The sequence below is a fragment of the Carassius carassius genome, chromosome 8, assembly GCF_963082965.1.
Source record: "Carassius carassius chromosome 8, fCarCar2.1, whole genome shotgun sequence".
Classification (NCBI taxonomy): Eukaryota; Metazoa; Chordata; class Actinopteri; order Cypriniformes; family Cyprinidae; genus Carassius; species Carassius carassius.
The window spans coordinates 29,839,500-29,859,549 of record NC_081762.1 but is presented as its reverse complement, the minus strand read 5'-3'; the positions used below and the strand labels follow the sequence as shown (position 1 = coordinate 29,859,549).

Genomic DNA, 20,050 nt, shown 5'->3' with positions numbered 1-20,050 from the left:
CAATGAGGAATTAATAATAGTCAGAAGAGGATCTATGACTTCTGGAAGCACCTCTTTTAGGAGCTTAGATGGTATAGGGTCTAACATACATGTTGTTGGTTTAGATGATTTAACAAGTTTATACAATTCTTCCTCTCCTATAGTAGAGAATGAGTGGAACTGTTCCTCAGGGGGTCTATAGTGCACTGTCTGATGCGATACTGTAGCTGACGGCTGAATGGTTGCAATTTTATCTCTAATAGTATCGATTTTAGAAGTAAAGTAGTTCATAAAGTCATTACTGCTGTGGTGTTGTGAAATGTCCAGTTGTGTGGATTATTGTGATGTGTTATTGCTCCAAATCTGTTCCCATTAACAAACAAACTCTTCTAAATCTTGGAAGGCCTGAGGGTGAGAATATTTCCAGGAAATTTTCATTTTTGAGTTAGTTCTTGCTTTAAAAATGAACTATAATTAATATCTGGCAGGTGCATTACGATTCAGGAGGCATTTACTTTCAGCAAGGCTGTTCTGACCCTTCAGCGTATGAGAAAGCCAGAGAACACTTCAGAATGGCACGAGAGATGCTCACAAAGGTGAGTCATAATCAAATTAAAGCAACATTTCACTCAAAAAAGTACATGCTGTCATTCTATTCTCACCTTCATGACCAATACTGTATTGACCAATCAGCATCCAGGACTGTAGTAATCTGTTGAGATAATCCAAAGGCGTTTTTCAGTCTAACATTGCTTTTGTTGCTGTGTCTGATGGCAGCTGGATTCCTCAGCATCTCTCTGTTGTGTGGATGAGCAGCAGTTGGCTGGATACTGGAGCGCCTGCAAATCCATCAGCGAAAGCCTCAGACCCCAGCAAAAGACAGCACACCATGAGGAACCACGGCAACAACTCTCACTAACATTAAATAGTGCTTTACTTATTGATTAAAAAACCTTTACAATTGCAAGACCAAAGTTAAAATAGCTTAGAGCCTTCCACACAAACTTCCCACAGATTTGTAGTATATTGCATTTTTAGTAAGTCTCATGATGATTTACTAGTTTAGTCTAAGTAAGCAGTTTTAACTTATGTATCAAGTCATGTGGTAATCATACCTTCTTATTCAATAAGAGTGTCTTTTATTTTATAGTACTTTTCACAAAACACAGCTTTACAGAAATAAATAACAGGGTAAAGGTCCAAAAAAGGGATGTAAAGTCGTTCTCAGAATACTCCATCTGTCATCAGACGTGCAATCTAGGTTATATGAAGTGACAGGAACACTTTTTTAAAGTGAAGAAAACAAAAATAACGACTTTATTTAATAATTTCTTTGTCAACGACCGTTGACAGAGTGTCCTTTGTGTCTCTCCATATCATATCACGCACCGTTGGTTGCGTGTGCTCTTCGGTGTCCTCTGTGTCACAACGATGCAATATTTCAAGTCAAAGCTAAATACATGTAGAAACAGAATAAAGTCATTATTTTTTGTTTTCTTCGCTTACAAGAAGTATTACTGTTGCTTCATATAACCCAGATTGCACGTCTGATGACAGATGGAGTATTCTGAAGACGACTTTTCATACCTTCTATGGACCTTGACACTGTTATTTATTTGGAAGTCTATGGGACAATCTCAAGCCTCCAGGTTTTGAACCCTTCAACATAGAGCATATTTCATACTCCACCCTGGCAGCACTTTTTTAACATAGCATACTGTTTATAAGAAATATTATACTTCTTATAAGATAATAAGAAGTTGCTCCTTTACGCTTAAGGAAGGTTAAGGAAAACAGTTTGACACCATGGTCTAATGAGCATACTCGCACCCTAAAGAGAGCAGCCCGAAAAATGGAGCGCAGCTGGAGGAAAACAAAACTAGAGGTATTTCGTATTGCTTGGCGGGAAAGTAACATATCCTACAGAAAAGCATTAAAAACTGCTAGATCCGATTACTTTTCTTCTCTTTTAGAAGAAAACAAACATAACCCCAGGTATTTATTCAATACAGTGGCTAAATTAATGAAAAATAAAGCCTCAACAAGTGTTGACATTTCCCAACACCACAGCAGTAATGACTCTAAAATCGATACTATTAGAGATAAAATTGCAACCATTCAGCCGTCAGCTACAGTATCACATCAGACAGTGCACTATAGACCCCCTGAGGAACAGTTCCACTCATTCTCTACCATAGGAGAGGAAGAATTGTATAAACTTGTTAAATCATCTAAACCAACAACATGTATGTTAGACCCTATACCATCTAAGCTCCTGAAAGAGGTGCTTCCAGAAGTCATAGATCCTCTTCTGACTATTATTAATTCCTCATTGTCATTAGGACATGTCCCCAAAACCTTCAAACTGGCTGTTATTAAGCCTCTCATCAAAAAACCACAACTTGACCCCAAAGAACTAGTTAATTATAGACCAATCTCGAATCTCCCTTTTCTGTCTAAGATACTAGAAAAGGTGGTATCCACACAATTATATTCCTTCTTAGAGAAAAATGGTATATGTGAGGACTTCCAGTCAGGATTTAGACCGTATCATAGTACTGAGACTGCTCTTCCTAGAGTTACAAATGATCTGCTCTTATCATCTGATCGTGGGTGTATCTCTCTATTAGTTTTATTGGATCTTAGTGCTGCGTTTGACACAATTGACCACAACATTCTTTTGCATAGACTTGAATACTTTGTTGGCATCAGTGGAAGTGCATTAGCATGGTTTAAATCGTACTTATATGACCGCCATCAGTTCGTAGCAGTGAATGAAGATGTATCCTATCGATCACAAGTGCAGTATGGAGTACCTCAAGGCTCAGTACTAGGGCCGCTACTCTTCACGCTTTATATGTTACCCTAGGAGATATCATCAGGAAACATGGTGTTAGCTTTCACTGTTATGCTGATGATACTCAGCTCTATATTTCTTCGCAGCCCGGTGAAACACACCAATTTGAAAAACTAATGGATTGCATAGTCGATATAAAAAACTGGATGACGAGTAATTTCTTACTGCTAAATTCAGAAAAAACAGAGGTGTTAATTATAGGACCTAAAAACTCTGCTTGTAATAACCTAGAACACTGTCTAAGACTTGATGGTTGCTCTGTCAATTCTTCGTCATCAGTTAGGAACCTAGGTGTGCTATTTGATCGCAATCTTTCCTTAGAAAGCCACGTTTCTAGCATTTGTAAAACTGCATTTTTCCATCTCAAAAATATATCTAAATTACGGCCTATGCTCTCAATGTCAAATGCAGAAATGTTAATCCATGCATTTATGACCTCAAGGTTAGATTATTGTAATGCTTTATTGGGTGGTTGTTCTGCACGCTTAGTAAACAAACTACAGCTAGTCCAAAATGCAGCAGCAAGAGTTCTTACTAGAACCAGGAAGTATGACCATATTAGCCCGGTCCTGTCAACACTGCACTGGCTCCCTATCAAGCATCGCATAGATTTTAAAATATTGCTTATTACTTATAAAGCCCTGAATGGTTTAGCACCTCAGTATTTGAATGAGCTCCTTTTACATTATAATCCTCTACGTCCGCTACGTTCTCAAAACTCAGGCAATTTGATAATACCTAGAATATCAAAATCAACTGCAGGCAGCAGATCCTTTTCCTATTTGGCGCCCAAACTCTGGAATAACCTACCTAACATTGTTCGGGAGGCAGACACACTCTTGCAGTTTAAATCTAGATTAAAGACCCATCTCTTTAACCTGGCATACACATAACATACTAATATGCTTTTATTATCCAAATCCGTTAAAGGATTTTTAGGCTGCATTAATTAGGTAAACCGGAACCGGAAACACTTCCCATAACAACTATGTACTTGCTACATCATTAGAAGAATGGTATCTACGCTAATATTTGTCTGTTTCTCTCTTGTTCCGAGGTCACCGTGGCCACCAGATCCAGTCTGTGTCCAGATCAGAGGGTCACTGCAGTCACCCGGATCCAGTACGTATCCAGACCAGATGGTGGATCAGCACCTAGAAAGGACCTCTACATCCCTGAAAGACAGCGGAGACCAGGACAACTAGAGCCCCAGATACAGATCCCCTGTAAAGACCTTGTCTCAGAGGAGCACCAGGACAAAACCACAGGAAACAGATGATTCTTCTGCACAATCTGACTTTGCTGCAGCCTGGAATTGAACTACTGGTTTCGTCTGGTCAGAGGAGAACTGGCCCCCCAACTGAGCCTGGTTTCTCCCAAGGTTTTTTTCTCCATTCTGTCACCGATGGAGTTTCGGTTCCTTGCCGCTGTCGCCTCTGGCTTGCTTAGTTGGGGACACTTCATCTACAGCGATATCGTTGACTTGATTGCAAATAAATGCACAGACACTATTTAACTGAACAGAGATGACATAACTGAATCCAATGATGAACTGCCTTTAACTATCATTTTTGCATTATTGACACTGTTTTCCTAATGAATGTTGTTCAGTTGCTTTGACGCAATGTATTTTGTTTAAAGCGCTATATAAATAAATAAAGGTGACAAACATATTTGGTTGGTAAAAGGTCAAGTCCACTGTAGAGATATAAATCTGCATAACTGATTTTTGGTCCCTCCTATAACCTATATAGACCTCAGCCACACATTGACTGGAGCTTGACATGATTGTGCAGTTGATGGAATGTGAATTTGTATAACGTTACTGTCTTTGTTTCCTGTCTTCACGTTGTAGGCATTGATCGAGGCCTTCATCAGAGACAACATTTCACTCAGTGTACCCCACAGCGTCAGACATTCAGTTCAGTAGAGCTGTTGCACAAGCTTCAACAAGGGTAAGATACTGTTTAAATGCTCAGTAGATGTTTGTTTGTGTATTTAGGGTATAAATCTTTCACCATCCATATCCACACAATCCACTGCTTAATATTTATTATGCCCTCAATGAAAGCCTAGCAAGCAAAGGGCAACCATGGAGATCACAGCATTTGACAGTACAGTATAAAAGATCTGTGTACTCTTGCCATCATTCCTTTTCCCCTTTATAAGCCAGAAATGAAATACAAACATTTCCCCTACCACCTTCTTTAATCGTTAACAAGTAAATAATTTTCCTACTGCAAAATTCTTACAGAATTAATTTAACCATATTCTGTTTTTGTGTGATTTTAAACGACAGGGACAGGGCTCTGGAGGAAGTATGTTATAAACTGTGTGTGTGTAATGCAGTGAGAGATGCACTGGAGGGTGGGGTCCTCAGTGTGTCCTTCCATCAGCTGCTCGTCAAACCCAGCAAAAACACCATCAGTTTTCTGCTGGAGGTATAAACCCTCCTGCATCACTGAATCATGTACTTTACACACTCTATTCCATTACTAAACTGATCTAAGTTCACATGGTTTTCTGATTAAATAAAATGCTGTCTATTGCTCTCTCTAGGTGTGTACAAGGTCCATGGATAAGGAGCACAGGACTGAAACAAGAAAGAGGCAAATGGCCATTTTCATCAAGTGAGCACCCTTACATAAAAAAACAAACAAACAAAAAAAAAAACACTTGCAGCAATTTGTATTAACAGTAACTTCTTTTTTCTTTTTGTTTTCTTAATCATAATTGTAGATTATAATTTATATAAGTGTACTGTGGCCAGCCTAAGGCACATCTGTGCAATAATCATTGATATGCCACACCTGTGAGGTTGATGGATTATATCGGCAAAGGAGAAGTGCTCACTAACACAGATATTGACAGATTTGCAAACATTATTTGAGAGAAATAGGCCTTTTGTGCACATAGAAAAAGTCTGAGATCTTTGAGTTCAGCTCATGGAAAATGGGGACAAAAACAAAAGTGTTGCATTTATATTTTGGTTAGTGTATATATTATTAGGTCCTGTAACTGTTTACCATTTTCTTGTGTTTGCTTATTGTTTTTTATCTTAAATTTTATTGTGTGAAATGACTATACCACAAATATTTCATGATGTACAGCTGTTAATTTGTTTTCTTGTTTTCATTGTAGAACAGTTTGTAACAGGTTGGAAGATGTTTCTCTCCTTCATGGTCTCATCTCACAAACTCTACATTGAACTCCTTCAAGATGAGGAGAAGAAGATCCTGAGGTAGCAGATGAGGAAGAGTGCCAAACCTCTGCCCTCATTCTATGATATAACAGCAGCTCATTCTGTCATTGGATCCTCGACACATCCGACAAGTCCTCATCGAGTTGCATGGGATGGCTGAACGACCCTTTTGGAGGGTTAATAGTAAGGTCAGGAAAGACCACCAGAGGTCACATTATGATTTTAATGCCATTATGCCTCATTTTAAAGGTGCTTTAAGCAATTTAAAAAAACACAACTTTGACCGCAGTGTCAGACCAAGTATGATATAACCCTATACCCACACCTTGGCAATTTAATCGTCATTAGCTAGTAAAATTTTTTAGTTTACTCGCCAGACTGATATACTATATTGATATACTACACACACACACACACACACACACACACACACACACACACACACACACACACACACACACACACATATATATATATATATATATATATATATATATATATATGATTAAGATATTGCTTACGATAGATCATATTAATTATTATTAAAAGATGATACTACTACTAATTCTACTACCATACTTACAATATACAATGCACTATGGATTGATGAGCTGCTGGGTTTATGAATATTAATCACGTCTACGTTCGGTCGAACCGATTTGCTGAAATCAAAACAGGAACTGTAATGTTACGAAGAGAGAGTCAGAGACGTTCGGATCCAAATTGCAGCATTTATTAAACAGAATGGTCAGACAGGCAGAGATCAGAAGTGCAGTATGGAGTACCTCAAGGCTCAGTACTAGGGCCGCTACTCTTCACGCTTTATATGTTACCCTTGGGAGATATCATCAGGAAACATGGTGTTAGCTTTCACTGTTATGCTGATGATACTCAGCTCTATATTTCTTAGCAGGCCGGTGAAACACACCAATATGAAAAACTAATGGACTGCATAGTCGATATAAAAAACTGGATGACGAGTAATTTCTTACTGCTAAATTCTGAAAAAACAGAGGTGTTAATTATAGGACCTAAAAACTCTGCTTGTAATAACCTAGAACACTGTCTAAGACTTGATGGTTGCTCTGTGAATTCTTCGTCATCAGTTAGGAACCTAGGTGTGCTACTTGATCAAACTCTGGAATAACCTACCTAACATTGTTCGGGAGGCAGACACACTCTTGCAGTTTAAATCTAGATTAAAGACCCATCTCTTTAACCTGGCATACACATAACATACTAATATACTTTTATTATCCAAATCCGTTTTTTAGGCTGCATTAATTAGGTAAACCGGAACCGGAAACACTTCCCATAACAACCTATGTACTTGCTACATCATTAGAAGAATGGCATCTACGCTAATATTTGTCTGTTTCTCTCTTGTTTCGAGGTCACCGTGGCCACCAGATCCAGTCTGTGTCCAGATCAGAGGGTCACTGCAGTCACCCGGATCCAGTACGTATCCAGACCAGATGCTGGATCAGCACCTAGAAAGGACCTCTACATCCCTGAAAGACAGCGGAGACCAGGACAACTAGAGCCCCAGATACAGATCCCCTGTAAAGACCTTGTCTCAGAGGAGCACCAGGACAAGACCACAGGAAACAGATGATTCTTCTGCACAATCTGACTTTGCTGCAGCCTGGAATTGAACTACTGGTTTCGTCTGGTCAGAGGAGAACTGGCCCCCCAACTGAGCCTGGTTTCTCCCAAGGTTTTTTTCTCCATTCTGTCACCGATGGAGTTTCGGTTCCTTGCCGCTGTCGCCTCTGGCTTGCTTAGTTGGGGACACTTCATCTACAGCGATATCGTTGACTTGATTGCAAATAAATGCACAGACACTATTTAACTGAACAGAGATGACATAACTGAATCCAATGATGAACTGCCTTTAACTATCATTTTTGCATTATTGACACTGTTTTCCTAATGAATGTTGTTCAGTTGCTTTGACGCAATGTATTTTGTTTAAAGCGCTATATAAATAAAGGTGACATTGACATTGACATCAGGAATGGCGTCAGGTGTGTCAGGGATAACCAGAATCGTAACCAGAAACAAGCAGAGATCGGGACAGGCAGCAGATAATCAGAGTCGGAATACACAGCCCAAAGGTCAAACATGGGAATAACAAACACTAGGAAAAACGCTCGGAAATATCAGACAGGCTTAACAAGACTTTGCAATGTGGTGGAGCTGAGTGTGCTGCTTATATGTGTGTGTGTATTAGCTGAAATGAGGTGCAGTAGCCCTTCCTGGACCTGACATGGGAAACAGGGGCCCGCCATGGGCTTAGCTTGGGAACAGGGACCCACCGTGGGCTTAACTCGGGAACAGGGGTCCACCAAGGCAGAGCAGGTGGCGTGGGAGCCCACCAGGGCGGAGCAGAGGACCACCACAGCTGAGAAGACGGGACAGAAGCCCACCAGGGCGGAGCAGAGGACCACCTGAGCCGAGAAGACGGGACAGAAGCCCACCAGGGCGGAGCAGAGGACCACCACAGCCGAGAAGATGGGACAGAAACCCACCAGGACAGAGCAGAAGACCACCATAGCCGAGAAGACGGGACAGAAGCCCACCAGGGCGGAGCAGAGGACCACCTCAGCCGAGCAGACGAGAATGAAGCCCACCAGTTTGGAGCAGAAGACCACCATAGCCGAGAAATACGGGACAGAAGCCCACCAGGGCAGAGCAGAGGACCACCACAGCCGAGCAGACGAGACTGAAGCCCACCAGGGCGGAGCAGAAGACCACCATAGCCGGGATGGGACAGAAGCCCACCAGGGCGAAGCAGAGGACCACCTCAGCCGAGCAGATGAGACTTAAGCCCACCAGGGCAGAGCAGAGGACCACGAGCAGATGAGACTGAAGCCCACCAAGGTGGAGCAGAGGACCACCACAGCGGAGTCGATGCCACAGGAGAGCAAGTCTGGTCTGGTGGGACTGAAACAGAGAACATCAGAGTCAGAGACGTTCGGATCTAAATTGCAGCATTTATTAAACAGAATGGTCAGATAGGCAGAGATCAGGAATGGGGTAAGGTGTGTCAGGGATAACCAGAATCATAACCAGAAACAAGCAGAGATCGGGACAGGCAGCAGAGAATCAGAGTCGGAATACACAGTCCAAAGGTCAAACATGGGAATAACAAACACTAGGAAAAACGCTTGGAAATGTCAGACAGGCTAAACAAGACTTCGCAATGTGTTGAAGTGATTGTGCTGCTTATATTTATAAAAAACCTTAACCTACATGTGCTCAGGGTGTGCTAGTGATTAGATCACATCAGCAGTGTGGCTAATTCTTGAAGCCAAGTTTTGTCCGAATGATGGTTGAACACAGCTCGCTCAAGTGTCTTTGCAATGAATGGAAGAAGGGTCTGTAGTTTTCTAGAAGGACTGGATTTAGAGATGGTTTCTTCAGCAGTGGGCTTACCCGAGCCTGCTTAAATGCTGAGGGAAATGTTCCAGAATGAAGAGAGGAGTTGATAATTTGTATATATATATATGCTTAAGATATTGCTTAAGATAGATCATATTAATTATTATTAAAAGATGATACTACTACTACTAATTCTACTACCATACTTACAATATACAATGCACTATGGATTGATGAGCTGCTGGGTTTATGAATATTAATCACGTCTACGTTCGGTCGAACCGATTTGCTGAAATCAAAACAGCAATGTATGTTACGAAGAGAGAGTCAGAGACGTTCGGATCCAAATTGCAGCATTTATTAAACAGAATGGTCAGACAGGCAGAGATCAGGAATGGCGTCAGGTGTGTCAGGGATAACCAGAATCGTAACCAGAAACAAGCAGAGATCGGGACAGGCAGCAGAGAATCAGAGTCGGAATACACAGCCCAAAGGTCAAACATGGGAATAACAAACACTAGGAAAAACGCTCGGAAATGTCAGACAGGCTAAACAAGACTTCGCAATGTGGTGGAGCTGAGTGTGCTGCTTATATGTGTGTGTGTATTAGCTGAAATGAGGTGCAGTAGCCCTTCCTGGACCTGACATGGGAAAAAGGGGCCCGCCATGGGCTTAGCTTGGGAACAGGGACCCACCGTGGGCTTAACTCGGGAACAGGGGTCCACCAAGGCAGAGCAAAGGACCACCACAGCTGAGAAGACGGGACAGAAGCCCACCAGGGCGGAGCAGAGGACCACCACAGCCGAGAAGACGGGACAGAAGCCCACCAGGGCGGAGCAGAGGACCACCACAGCCGAGAAGACGGGACAGAAGACAACCAGGACAGAGCAGAAGACTACCATAGCCGAGAAGACGGGACAGAAGCCCACCAGGGCGGAGCAGAGGACCACCTCAGCCGAGCAGATGAGAATGAAGCCCACCAGTTCGGAGCAGAAGACCACCATAGCCGAGAAGACGGGACAGAAGCCCACCAGGGCAGAGCAGAGGACCACCACAGCCGAGCAGACGAGACTGAAGCCCACCAGGGCGGAGCAGAAGACCACCATAGCCGAGAAGATGGGACAGAAGCCCACCAGGGCGAAGCAGAGGACCACCTCAGCCGAGCAGATGAGACTGAAGCCCTCCAGGGCAGAACAGAGGACCACGAGCAGATGAAACTGAAGCCCACCAGGGTGGAGCAGAGGACCACCACAGCGGAGTCGATGCCACAGGAGAGCAAGTCTGGTCTGGTGGGACTGAAACAGAGAACATCAGAGTCAGAGACGTTCAGATCTAAATTGCAGCATTTATTAAACAGAATGGTCAGATAGGCAGAGATCAGGAATGGGGTAAGGTGTGTCAGGGATAACCAGAATCATAACCAGAAACAAGCAGAGATCGGGACAGGCAGCAGAGAATCAGAATCGGAATACACAGTCCAAAGGTCAAACATGGGAATAACAAACACTAGGAAAAACGCTTGGAAATGTCAGACAGGCTAAACAAGACTTCGCAATGTGGTGAAGTGATTGTGCTGCTTATATTTATATAAAACCTTAACCTACATGTGCTCAGGGTGTGCTAGTGATTAGATCACATCAGCAGTGTGGCTAATTCTTGAAGCCAAGTTTTGTCCGAATGATGGTTGAACACAGCTCGCTCAAGTGTCTTTGCAATGAATGGAAGAAGGGTCTGTAGTTTTCTAGAAGGACTGGATTTAGAGATGGTTTCTTCAGCAGTGGGCTTACCCGAGCCTGCTTAAATGCTGAGGGAAATGTTCCAGAATGAAGAGAGGAGTTGATAATTTGTATATATATATATATATGCTTAAGATATTGCTTAAGATAGATCATATTAATTATTATTAAAAGATGATACTACTACTAATTCTACTACCATACTTACAATATACAATGCACTATGGATTGATGAGCTGCTGGGTTTATGAATATTAATCACGTCTACGTTCGGTCGAACCGATTTGCTGAAATCAAAACAGGAACTGTAATGTTACGAAGAGAGAGTCAGAGACGTTCGGATCCAAATTGCAGCATTTATTAAACAGAATGGTCAGACAGGCAGAGATCAGAAATGGCGTCAGGTGTGTCAGGGATAACCAGAATCGTAACCAGAAACAAGCAGAGATCGGGACAGGCAGCAGAGAATCAGAGTCGGAATACACAGCCCAAAGGTCAAACATGGGAATAACAAACACTAGGAAAAACGCTCGGAAATGTCAGACAGGCTAAACAAGACTTCGCAATGTGGTGGAGCTGAGTGTGCTGCTTATATGTGTGTGTGTGTTAGCTGAAATGAGGTGCAGTAGCCCTTCCTGGACCTGACATGGGAAACAGGGGCCCGCCATGGGCTTAGCTTGGGAACAGGGACCCACCGTGGGCTTAACTCGGAAACAGGGGTCCACCAAGGCAGAGCAGGTGGCGTGGGACCCCACCAGGGCGGAGCAGAGGACCACCACAGCTGAGAAGACAGGACAGAAGCCCACCAGGGCGGAGCAGAGGACCACCACAGCCGAGAAGACGGGACAGAAGCCCACCAGGGCGGAGCAGAGGACCACCACAGCCGAGAAGACGGGACAGAAGACCACCAGGACAGAGCAGAAGACCACCATAGCCGAGAAGACGGGACAGAAGCCCACCAGGGCGGAGCAGAGGACCACCTCAGCCGAGCAGATGAGAATGAAGCCCACCAGTTCGGAGCAGAAGACCACCATAGCCGAGAAGACAGGACAGAAGCCCACCAGGGCAGAGCAGAGGACCACCACAGCCGAGCAGACGAGACTGAAGCCCACCTGGGCGGAGCAGAAGACCACCATAGCCGAGAAGATGGGACAGAAGCCCACCAGGGCGAAGCAGAAGACCACCTCAGCTGAGCAGATGAGACTGAAGCCCACCAGGGCAGAGCAGAGGACCACGAGCAGATGAGACTGAAGCCCACCAGGGTGGAGCAGAGGACACCACAGCGGAGTCGATGCCACAGGAGAGCAAGTCTGGTCTGGTGGGACTGAAACAGAGAACATCAGAGTCAGACACGTTCGGATCTAAATTGCAGCATTTATTAAACAGAATGGTCAGATAGGCAGAGATCAGGAATGGGGTAAGGTGTGTCAGGGATAACCAGAATCATAACCAGAAACAAGCAGAGATCGGGACAGGCAGCAGAGAATCAGAGTCGGAATACACAGTCCAAAGGTCAAACATGGGAATAACAAACACTAGGAAAAACGCTTGGAAATGTCAGACAGGCTAAACAAGACTTCGCAATGTGGTGAAGTGATTGTGCTGCTTATATTTATATAAAACCTTAACCTACATGTGTTCAGGGTGTGCTAGTGATTAGATCACATCAGCAGTGTGGCTAATTCTTGAAGCCAAGTTTTGTCCGAATGATGGTTGAACACAGCTCGCTCAAGTGTCTTTGCAATGAATGGAAGAAGGGTCTGTAGTTTTCTAGAAGGACTGGATTTAGAGATGGTTTCTTCAGCAGTGGGCTTACCCGAGCCTGCTTAAATGCTGAGGGAAATGTTCCAGAATGAAGAGAGGAGTTGATAATTTGAGTAAGTGAAGGTATGACTGAAGAAGAGATCGCTTGAAGGAGGTGAGTGGGGATCGGATCTATTGGACAAGTAGTAGGATGATTGGACAGGATAAGTTTGGAAACGTCCATCTCTGAGAGTGAAGTGGAGGAGGAGAGAGTGTGCATTAGTCATTGTGAAGTTATCCTCAGTCTGCAGTGTGGAGAATTGGTCACTGATGGTTCTTGTCTTATTTGTGAAGAAAACTGCAAAGTCGTCAGCTGTAAGAGTCGATGGAGGAGGAGGTGGAGGCGGATCAAGAAGAGAAGAGAAAGTTTTGTAAAGTGTCCAAACTTCACAACAGTTGTTAATTTTGTTGTGGTAGTATAAAGTTTTAGCAGTGAAGACATTTGCAGAGAAGGAAGAGAGGAGAGACTGATACACACTGAGGTCGGTAGAGTTTCTTGATTTATGCCATTTTCATCTCTGCAGCTCTGAGTTTAGAGCGATGTTCACGGAGAACCTAGGACAGCCAGGGAGCAGAGGGGTGGTGCGTGATGGTCTTGACGACAGTGGGCAAAAGTTGTCCAAGCAAGAAGATAGAGTAGAGCAAAGACTGTCCGTAGCACTGTTCGTGTCCAGAGCTGAAAACTGAGAGAGTGAAGGAAGTGAGGATGAAACCACAGATGATAGGCGAGATGGAGAGAGTGACCGTAGGTCCCTTTGTAAGGTGACCTGCATTGGAGTGTGTGATGCTTCAGGAGTAAGTGCTAGGTTAGTAATGAGGAAGTGGTCTGAGGTGTGCAGTGGAGCAACGGAAGGGTTGTCTGTGGAGCAACAGCGCATGTAGATGAGGTCCAGTTGGTTGCCTGATTTATGAGTCGCTGTAGTAGACACTTGCTTGATATCAAATGAGGCGAGCAGAGTGTTGAAGTCAGCAGCCTGGGGTTTACCTAGGTGGATGTTGAAGTCACCAAGCAGTACCAGAGGAGTACCATCTTCAGGAAGTTTGATAGCAGCACATCCAACTCCTCCAAGAAGTTTCCCAATTGACCTGGGGAAAGATAAATGACCACAAAGTGGATTTTAACAGGGTGGGTTACAGTAATTGCATGTGATTCAAATTAACTGTTACTTATGGGTGATGGCTGAAGATCAAATTTCCAATCTTTTGATATAAGAAGACCAGTACCTCCACCCCTCCCAGTCATACAAGGAATGTGGGAACAAGTGAATTTAGTGTAGAGGGCTGCGGGAGTGGCAGTGTCTTCAGGTTTGATCCAAGTCTCAGTTAGTGCCATGAGGTTGAGACCGGATTGAGTAGCACTAGAAGAAATGAAGTCTGCTTTGTTAACAGCAGACTGGCAGTTCCAGAGACCAACTGGAATACAGAGCGTAGTAGTAGAGGTCAGAGCTTCCAGAACTAAGTACTTTCACTGGCTTTGGCCACTCCTCACTATTTAGCAGACCGAAACTGGGCAGTCCGCCACTTCAGCACGTATTTACCAGGCACGTATGTACCAGGGTAAGACACAAAGTAAATAAAACAAAGTTTCCTAGCAACGATAAAGGTCTAATGAGAAAACGAGGGAAAACACTTACAAACTGATATCCTTATCTGTTGCTAGACTATTTCTTCTAATTTCAGACTGAAAACTGTCAAACTTTTTTTCTTTTACTTTTAAAACTTTCTGGTCTGCTTTCTCAAGCCAACTTCAAAGTTGATCATGATTAACTTTTTTTTTAAATGTAGTTTTCGATGTTATGTTAATGCATTGTTATATTTTCACATGTTTGTGCTTTAGGAGCAAATTCATTACTTTTATGAAAAAACTATGGGTAAGTGTAAAAAGTCCAAGTATAAAGCAATATGTAAAAGTCTATGTTATCATACAGAGAGCTTCCAGTATTAATCTGTGATATGATTTTGGGTTGTAGGAGCCGCTGGTTTTGACAATGCTCATCTCTTTGTTTGTGTGGCTGCACAATATTGTGCGGGTATGTCCTAACCAGAGGAAGTTATTCAATATTTTTTCTAGTATTTTCTCTTTTTTCATACTGTAGAATGCATTTAAATAAACTAATCAAGTATGTAAAAAATAACAAAATGAATAACAAAAGAATAGGTAATACATTGGGAAAATTTTATTTCTGTGAATTGATTCCAGGTCATTATGTATATGATTTTATTATTTCTCAGGATGATATAGTGAATGAAGTGACAGCTGAGCATATCTCCATATGGCCTTCTCATCTCTTGCCAAGTAAGACATGGCAAGTCACAAATGCCATTCGATGAAGAAATGCTCCTACGTTAAAATCTGTGTGAATGTAATGATTATTTTGATGGTGTAATCTTGGTGTCAGCTGGTGGTGGTGTTGATGCAGTTTATAGTCGTTGGATGTTGATGCCGTGGTGGTCACATTGAAGGAATTGGTGAACTATGCGCTCAGCCTCAACCCCAACAATCAGTCGTGGCTCTTACAGTACACACAGGCCAACATTTACTTTGGTAAGTTGAAGCTGTGTATGCATGAAACCCTGTACTCATACTGCAGAGATCCAACACTGAGGGTTTTTTTCTAAGTCACATGATTTGTGTAACACTTTAAACAATACACTTTTTTCACAGCAGCTTTACAGAGTTTCGTGATGTTAATGCTTAATTGTTAATACTCACCAGTTTATAGTATACAGGTGCTTCTCAAATAAATTAGAATGTCGTGGAAAAGTTCATTTATTTAAGTAATTCAACTCAAATTGTGAAACTTGTGAATTAAATAAATTCAGTGCATACAGACTTAAAAAGTAGTTTAAGTCTTTGTTTCTTTTAATTGTGATGATTTTGGCTCACATTTCACAAAAACCCACCAATTCACGAACTCAACAAAATTAGAATATAATGGCATGCCAATCAGCTAATCAACTCAAAACACCTGCAAGTGTGGCGGGGCGGTAAAGGGCAAGAATTGACACTAGAATACAATAATTAGCACAGACTACGCCACCCCGTTTCTGTGAACGGGGAAATTTATACCCAAAATATAGCACACAGGTTCGTTACCACTGAATACAAGAAACGTGGATATAAATAAAAAAATGCTTTTATTTCACAATAATAATTAAAATGTAAAGAACTGTTGACCAAACAAAAAAAAAAGAAAAAAAAAACCAAGAAACTTTCCGGCTGAGGCTTACCAGTAGGGCAGCTAGCTGAACAGTGAGTATCCTAAGACACACCACTCACCCAACTATGCCCCGCACAAACACTCACACCACACACTCTAAGTGAGGGAGACGCAGATCTCAAATGGCAAACACTCTGTGAGAGAAACCACCATCACAGGGCCAAGACAGCTAGCTTCCCTCGCTGGGGGCCTTCAGCACCTGAAATAAACAAAAACAAAGTAAGTAAAATAAAACAAATAAAAATAAAACAGTGCAGTCTTAACCCTGTCTAAGGAGAGTTTTGCCCTTCTGTCTAAAGCAATGAAGTGCTCATGAGCAGCTGCACCAGAAGTAGATCGCTAAACACACAGGCTCAGTTATGCAGGCGTTCTGGAGCGAAGGACAGCCTGTACCCAACAGCAACGTCGCACCAGTCGTGACTACAACCTGGCTCCCGCGAGCTGCGCGCACACACACCAATGATTGTACGATGCGTACCCAGGTGACAAACTATGCCTTAAGTACACCCGGAGCGGCAGCCATTAAGCTGTCGCACCTGTCATTCAGGTGAAAACCACGTAATAGGGCAGTACCTAGACTGCCCTTCCACAATCTACCCCTAGCTCTTGCATCATCACCCCGACGATGAACAAAACCCCACAATAACCAGGTAATGACTTAGTGGCAGGGCCTGAAAAGGGCAGACACAACATTAGACGCAGGAGTTACAATGAAAACACCACCCCTCCCTGCTTCCACTGCCTGAGGGAGGTGGTGTCGATTAGAATGATGACCGGCGTTAGCTCGCCTCAAGGTAAGCCCTCTATTACCAGGCTGATCTACAGGTGAGGGTTCCCTTACTGACTCTAAATCTGAAGACACCACACCAGGTGGTCCAGGAGCCGCTGGAGCTGTAGAGTCAATATTTTCAGTTGGGCATCAAAGAACAAGGGCAGGTGAAGGCACCGGGTCCCTTAGTGTTAGCCCACCAACACCCTGTGGAGTTTCAGGTACCAATACCCACAGATCAACCTCCTCACATGGGGAGCCCTCCGATGGTGGTACTTCAACTACCACAGGATTACCTGCAGGAATAAAGACAGGAGAATCTCTTCGTATACGGGTCTTCAACAAAGAGCGATGAACCCATTTTACCTTACTCAAGTCATCTACTGGTGCAATGGTATACACCGATCCTCCTGCTGGAGTTGCTCTCACTACCTGATACACCACTGGGCTCCACAGGTCCTGGATCTTATGGCGCCCTCTCACACCATAATCGCGGAGGTACACCAACAGACCCTCCCCCAATGGTGTATCACGACCTTGCAGGTCGTACTGGTTCTTGCGATGCTCTGCCGTCACCTTCAAATGTTCTCGAGCCCCCTCAAAGGCCACCAGTAACCTGTTTTGGTGCTCCAACACCCACTCATTCACCCCACCAAACAACATCTCCTGGGTTCTACCCAACAGAAAATCTATAGGGAGCCTTGGCTCTTGCCCAAACATAAGAAAATAAGGTGACTCACCAGTCACTTGATGGGGGGTGGTGTTATAGCAGAAGTTACTTGAGGGAGAGCAGAGACCCAATCCGCCTTTCTAGAGAGGGGTAGAGTGCGCATTAAAGAGGACTCAAGCTGATCCAAATGAATGCACCCAGGGACACCGAACTTATAGAACCACTCCACCACCAATGTTCGAGCCACTGTCTCAGCACGCTGATCCTGAGTAGGGACCGCCAGGGTGTATTTTGTGAAGACATCGGTCATTACCAAGACATTTTCCAACCCTGAGCGAGATGGTTCCAGGAGTGTAAAATCAATGGCCAAGATCTCATTGGCCTAGAGGCCAACAGATGACCCATGAAACTGCGGGCTACCGGCTGCGTATCCTTGGAGACCTGACACCTTTCACACTCCCGACACCACTGGGCTACATCGGATGTCAGCCCTGGCCAATAGTAACGGTGTTGCACTAGCTCAGTGGTCCGTTCGATCCCTTGGTGCCCATGCCCCTGGTGCAATTGAGTCAAAACTTCCTTACGCAAGACAGTTGGCAGAACTACCTGGAGAATCTCTTCACCACTGTTAGAATGAAACACACAGCGATGCAGAACCCCTTCTTTATCCAGCAACCGATCCCACTGACGCAGTAGGACTAGGGCAGCTTTGGACAGCTGGCGTCGCTCTTCAGACCTGGGGAGTATTCCCAGTCTCCAGAACACCAAAATCTCCCCAATCACCGGATCTGCCTCCTGCAATGCCTTCATGTCACCCACCAGGCTAGAAAAAACTGAAACGACAGCTTGAGTAGCTTGCGTTACTAGATATGCCCCTGATGCTTGCGCCAGAACCTCTGGAACCTCCGTCCCTGGTAACAAACCTCTCACCTCACTATGACTAGCAGGATCTCGTCTGGAAAGGGCATCAGCGTTCCGGATACTCCTCCCTGGCCGACACCGGATATTAAAATCAAACGCTGCAAGCTGAGCAGCCCAGCACTGCTCTGTAGCCCCAAGCTTTGCGGTGGCCAGATGGCTGAGAGGGTTGTTGTCAGTGTACACAATACACTTCTGCCCTAAAAAGTACTCCCTAAATTTCTCAGTCAAGGCCCACTTGAGCGCCAAAAACTCCAGCTTCATAGAGCTGTAGTTGGACATGTTGAGCTCAGTGGGCCTAAGACTGCGGCTAGCATAAGAAACTGGCTATACCTTACCTCCCTGTTTCTGTGAGAGAACAGCTTCTAAGCCACCATGGCTGGCATCTACCTCAAAGATAAAAGGCAGGGAAAAGTTGGCATAGGCGAGTACTGGGGCAGAAGTAAGCCTACACTCAGCAGATCAAAGCACTGCTGGCACTGCTCAGTCCAGGCGCTAGAGAAACCCTGCCCAGTTCGTGCTTTAGGCTTAGCAGCAGCCCATTCAGCTACCAATCGTTACAGAGGGGCTGCCAATTTTGTGAACCCCTTAACAAAGCAGCGGTAATAGCTTGCAAAGCCTAAAAATGAACGCAACTCCTGCACACTGGTGGGGCGTCGCCAGTTAACTACGGCCTCAATTTTACTGGGGTCTGTGGATACTCCCTGAGCCGAGAAAACATGTCCCAGATACTTTACTTCACGTTGGAAAAATGCACATTTACCCAATTTAGCCTTCAGACCCTAATGTTCTAAACGACTTAGAACTACCTCCAACCGCTCTAAGTGCTGCGACACCGAGGAAGAGAAAACTATGATGTCATCAAGGCACAGAAGTAAAGACCTACACTGCTGGTCCCAAAACATCCCTGGAAGGTGCTTGGGGCATTGCAAAGCCCAAAGGGCATGCGGTTCCATTCGAGCAATCCGAAAGGAGTGCAAAATGCGGTCTTGGGGTTGTCTCTCTCAGTGACAGGGACCTGATTGTACCCACTAGCCAAGTCCATAGTGGAAAACCAGCAGACCCCGTCAAAGAGTCCAATGACTCCTCGATATGCGGCAAAGGGAAGGCGTCCTTCCGGGTCTTTGCATTCAGCTGACGGTAGTCGACGCACATTCGCAGACTACCGTCTTTCTTTTTAACAAGGACAATTGGGGATGCATATGGGCTACAGCTCTCCCTTATAATGTTAGCCTCCAACAGCTGATTGATGTGGGACTTCACCACTTCGTATTCTGAAGGAGGTATACGCCTGTACCGCTGCCGGATGGGAACAGTATCCAGCAGGGGAATGTCATGTGAAATCAAACCGGTACATCCTAAATCACCTTCATGAGTGGAAAACACAGACTGGAACCGATAAAGCAGGTCCCTTACCTGACCCTGTTCTGCTTCTGACAACACAGACAAGTCGAGTGCGTCAATTTGTTCTTTAACACCGGAGATCACTTCACAATCTGGGGAGCCCGCGG

At 44.1% G+C, this 20,050-nt stretch overlaps 1 protein-coding gene across 1 annotated transcript in view; it reads left to right on the top strand.

The window, feature by feature from the left end:
- Positions 1–551: 551 nt before the first annotated feature.
- The window catches only part of ints8 (integrator complex subunit 8), a 29,511-nt gene continuing 10,012 nt past the window's right edge, over positions 552–20,050 (top strand). The window contains 12 exon segments of the mRNA XM_059556960.1: positions 552–575; positions 4,692–4,761; positions 4,764–4,791; positions 5,136–5,277; positions 5,396–5,466; positions 5,978–6,001; positions 6,003–6,125; positions 6,127–6,246; positions 14,799–14,832; positions 14,932–14,991; positions 15,194–15,271; positions 15,389–15,506. Of these exon segments, the coding sequence (XP_059412943.1) occupies positions 552–575; positions 4,692–4,761; positions 4,764–4,791; positions 5,136–5,277; positions 5,396–5,466; positions 5,978–6,001; positions 6,003–6,125; positions 6,127–6,246; positions 14,799–14,832; positions 14,932–14,991; positions 15,194–15,271; positions 15,389–15,506 (892 nt within the window).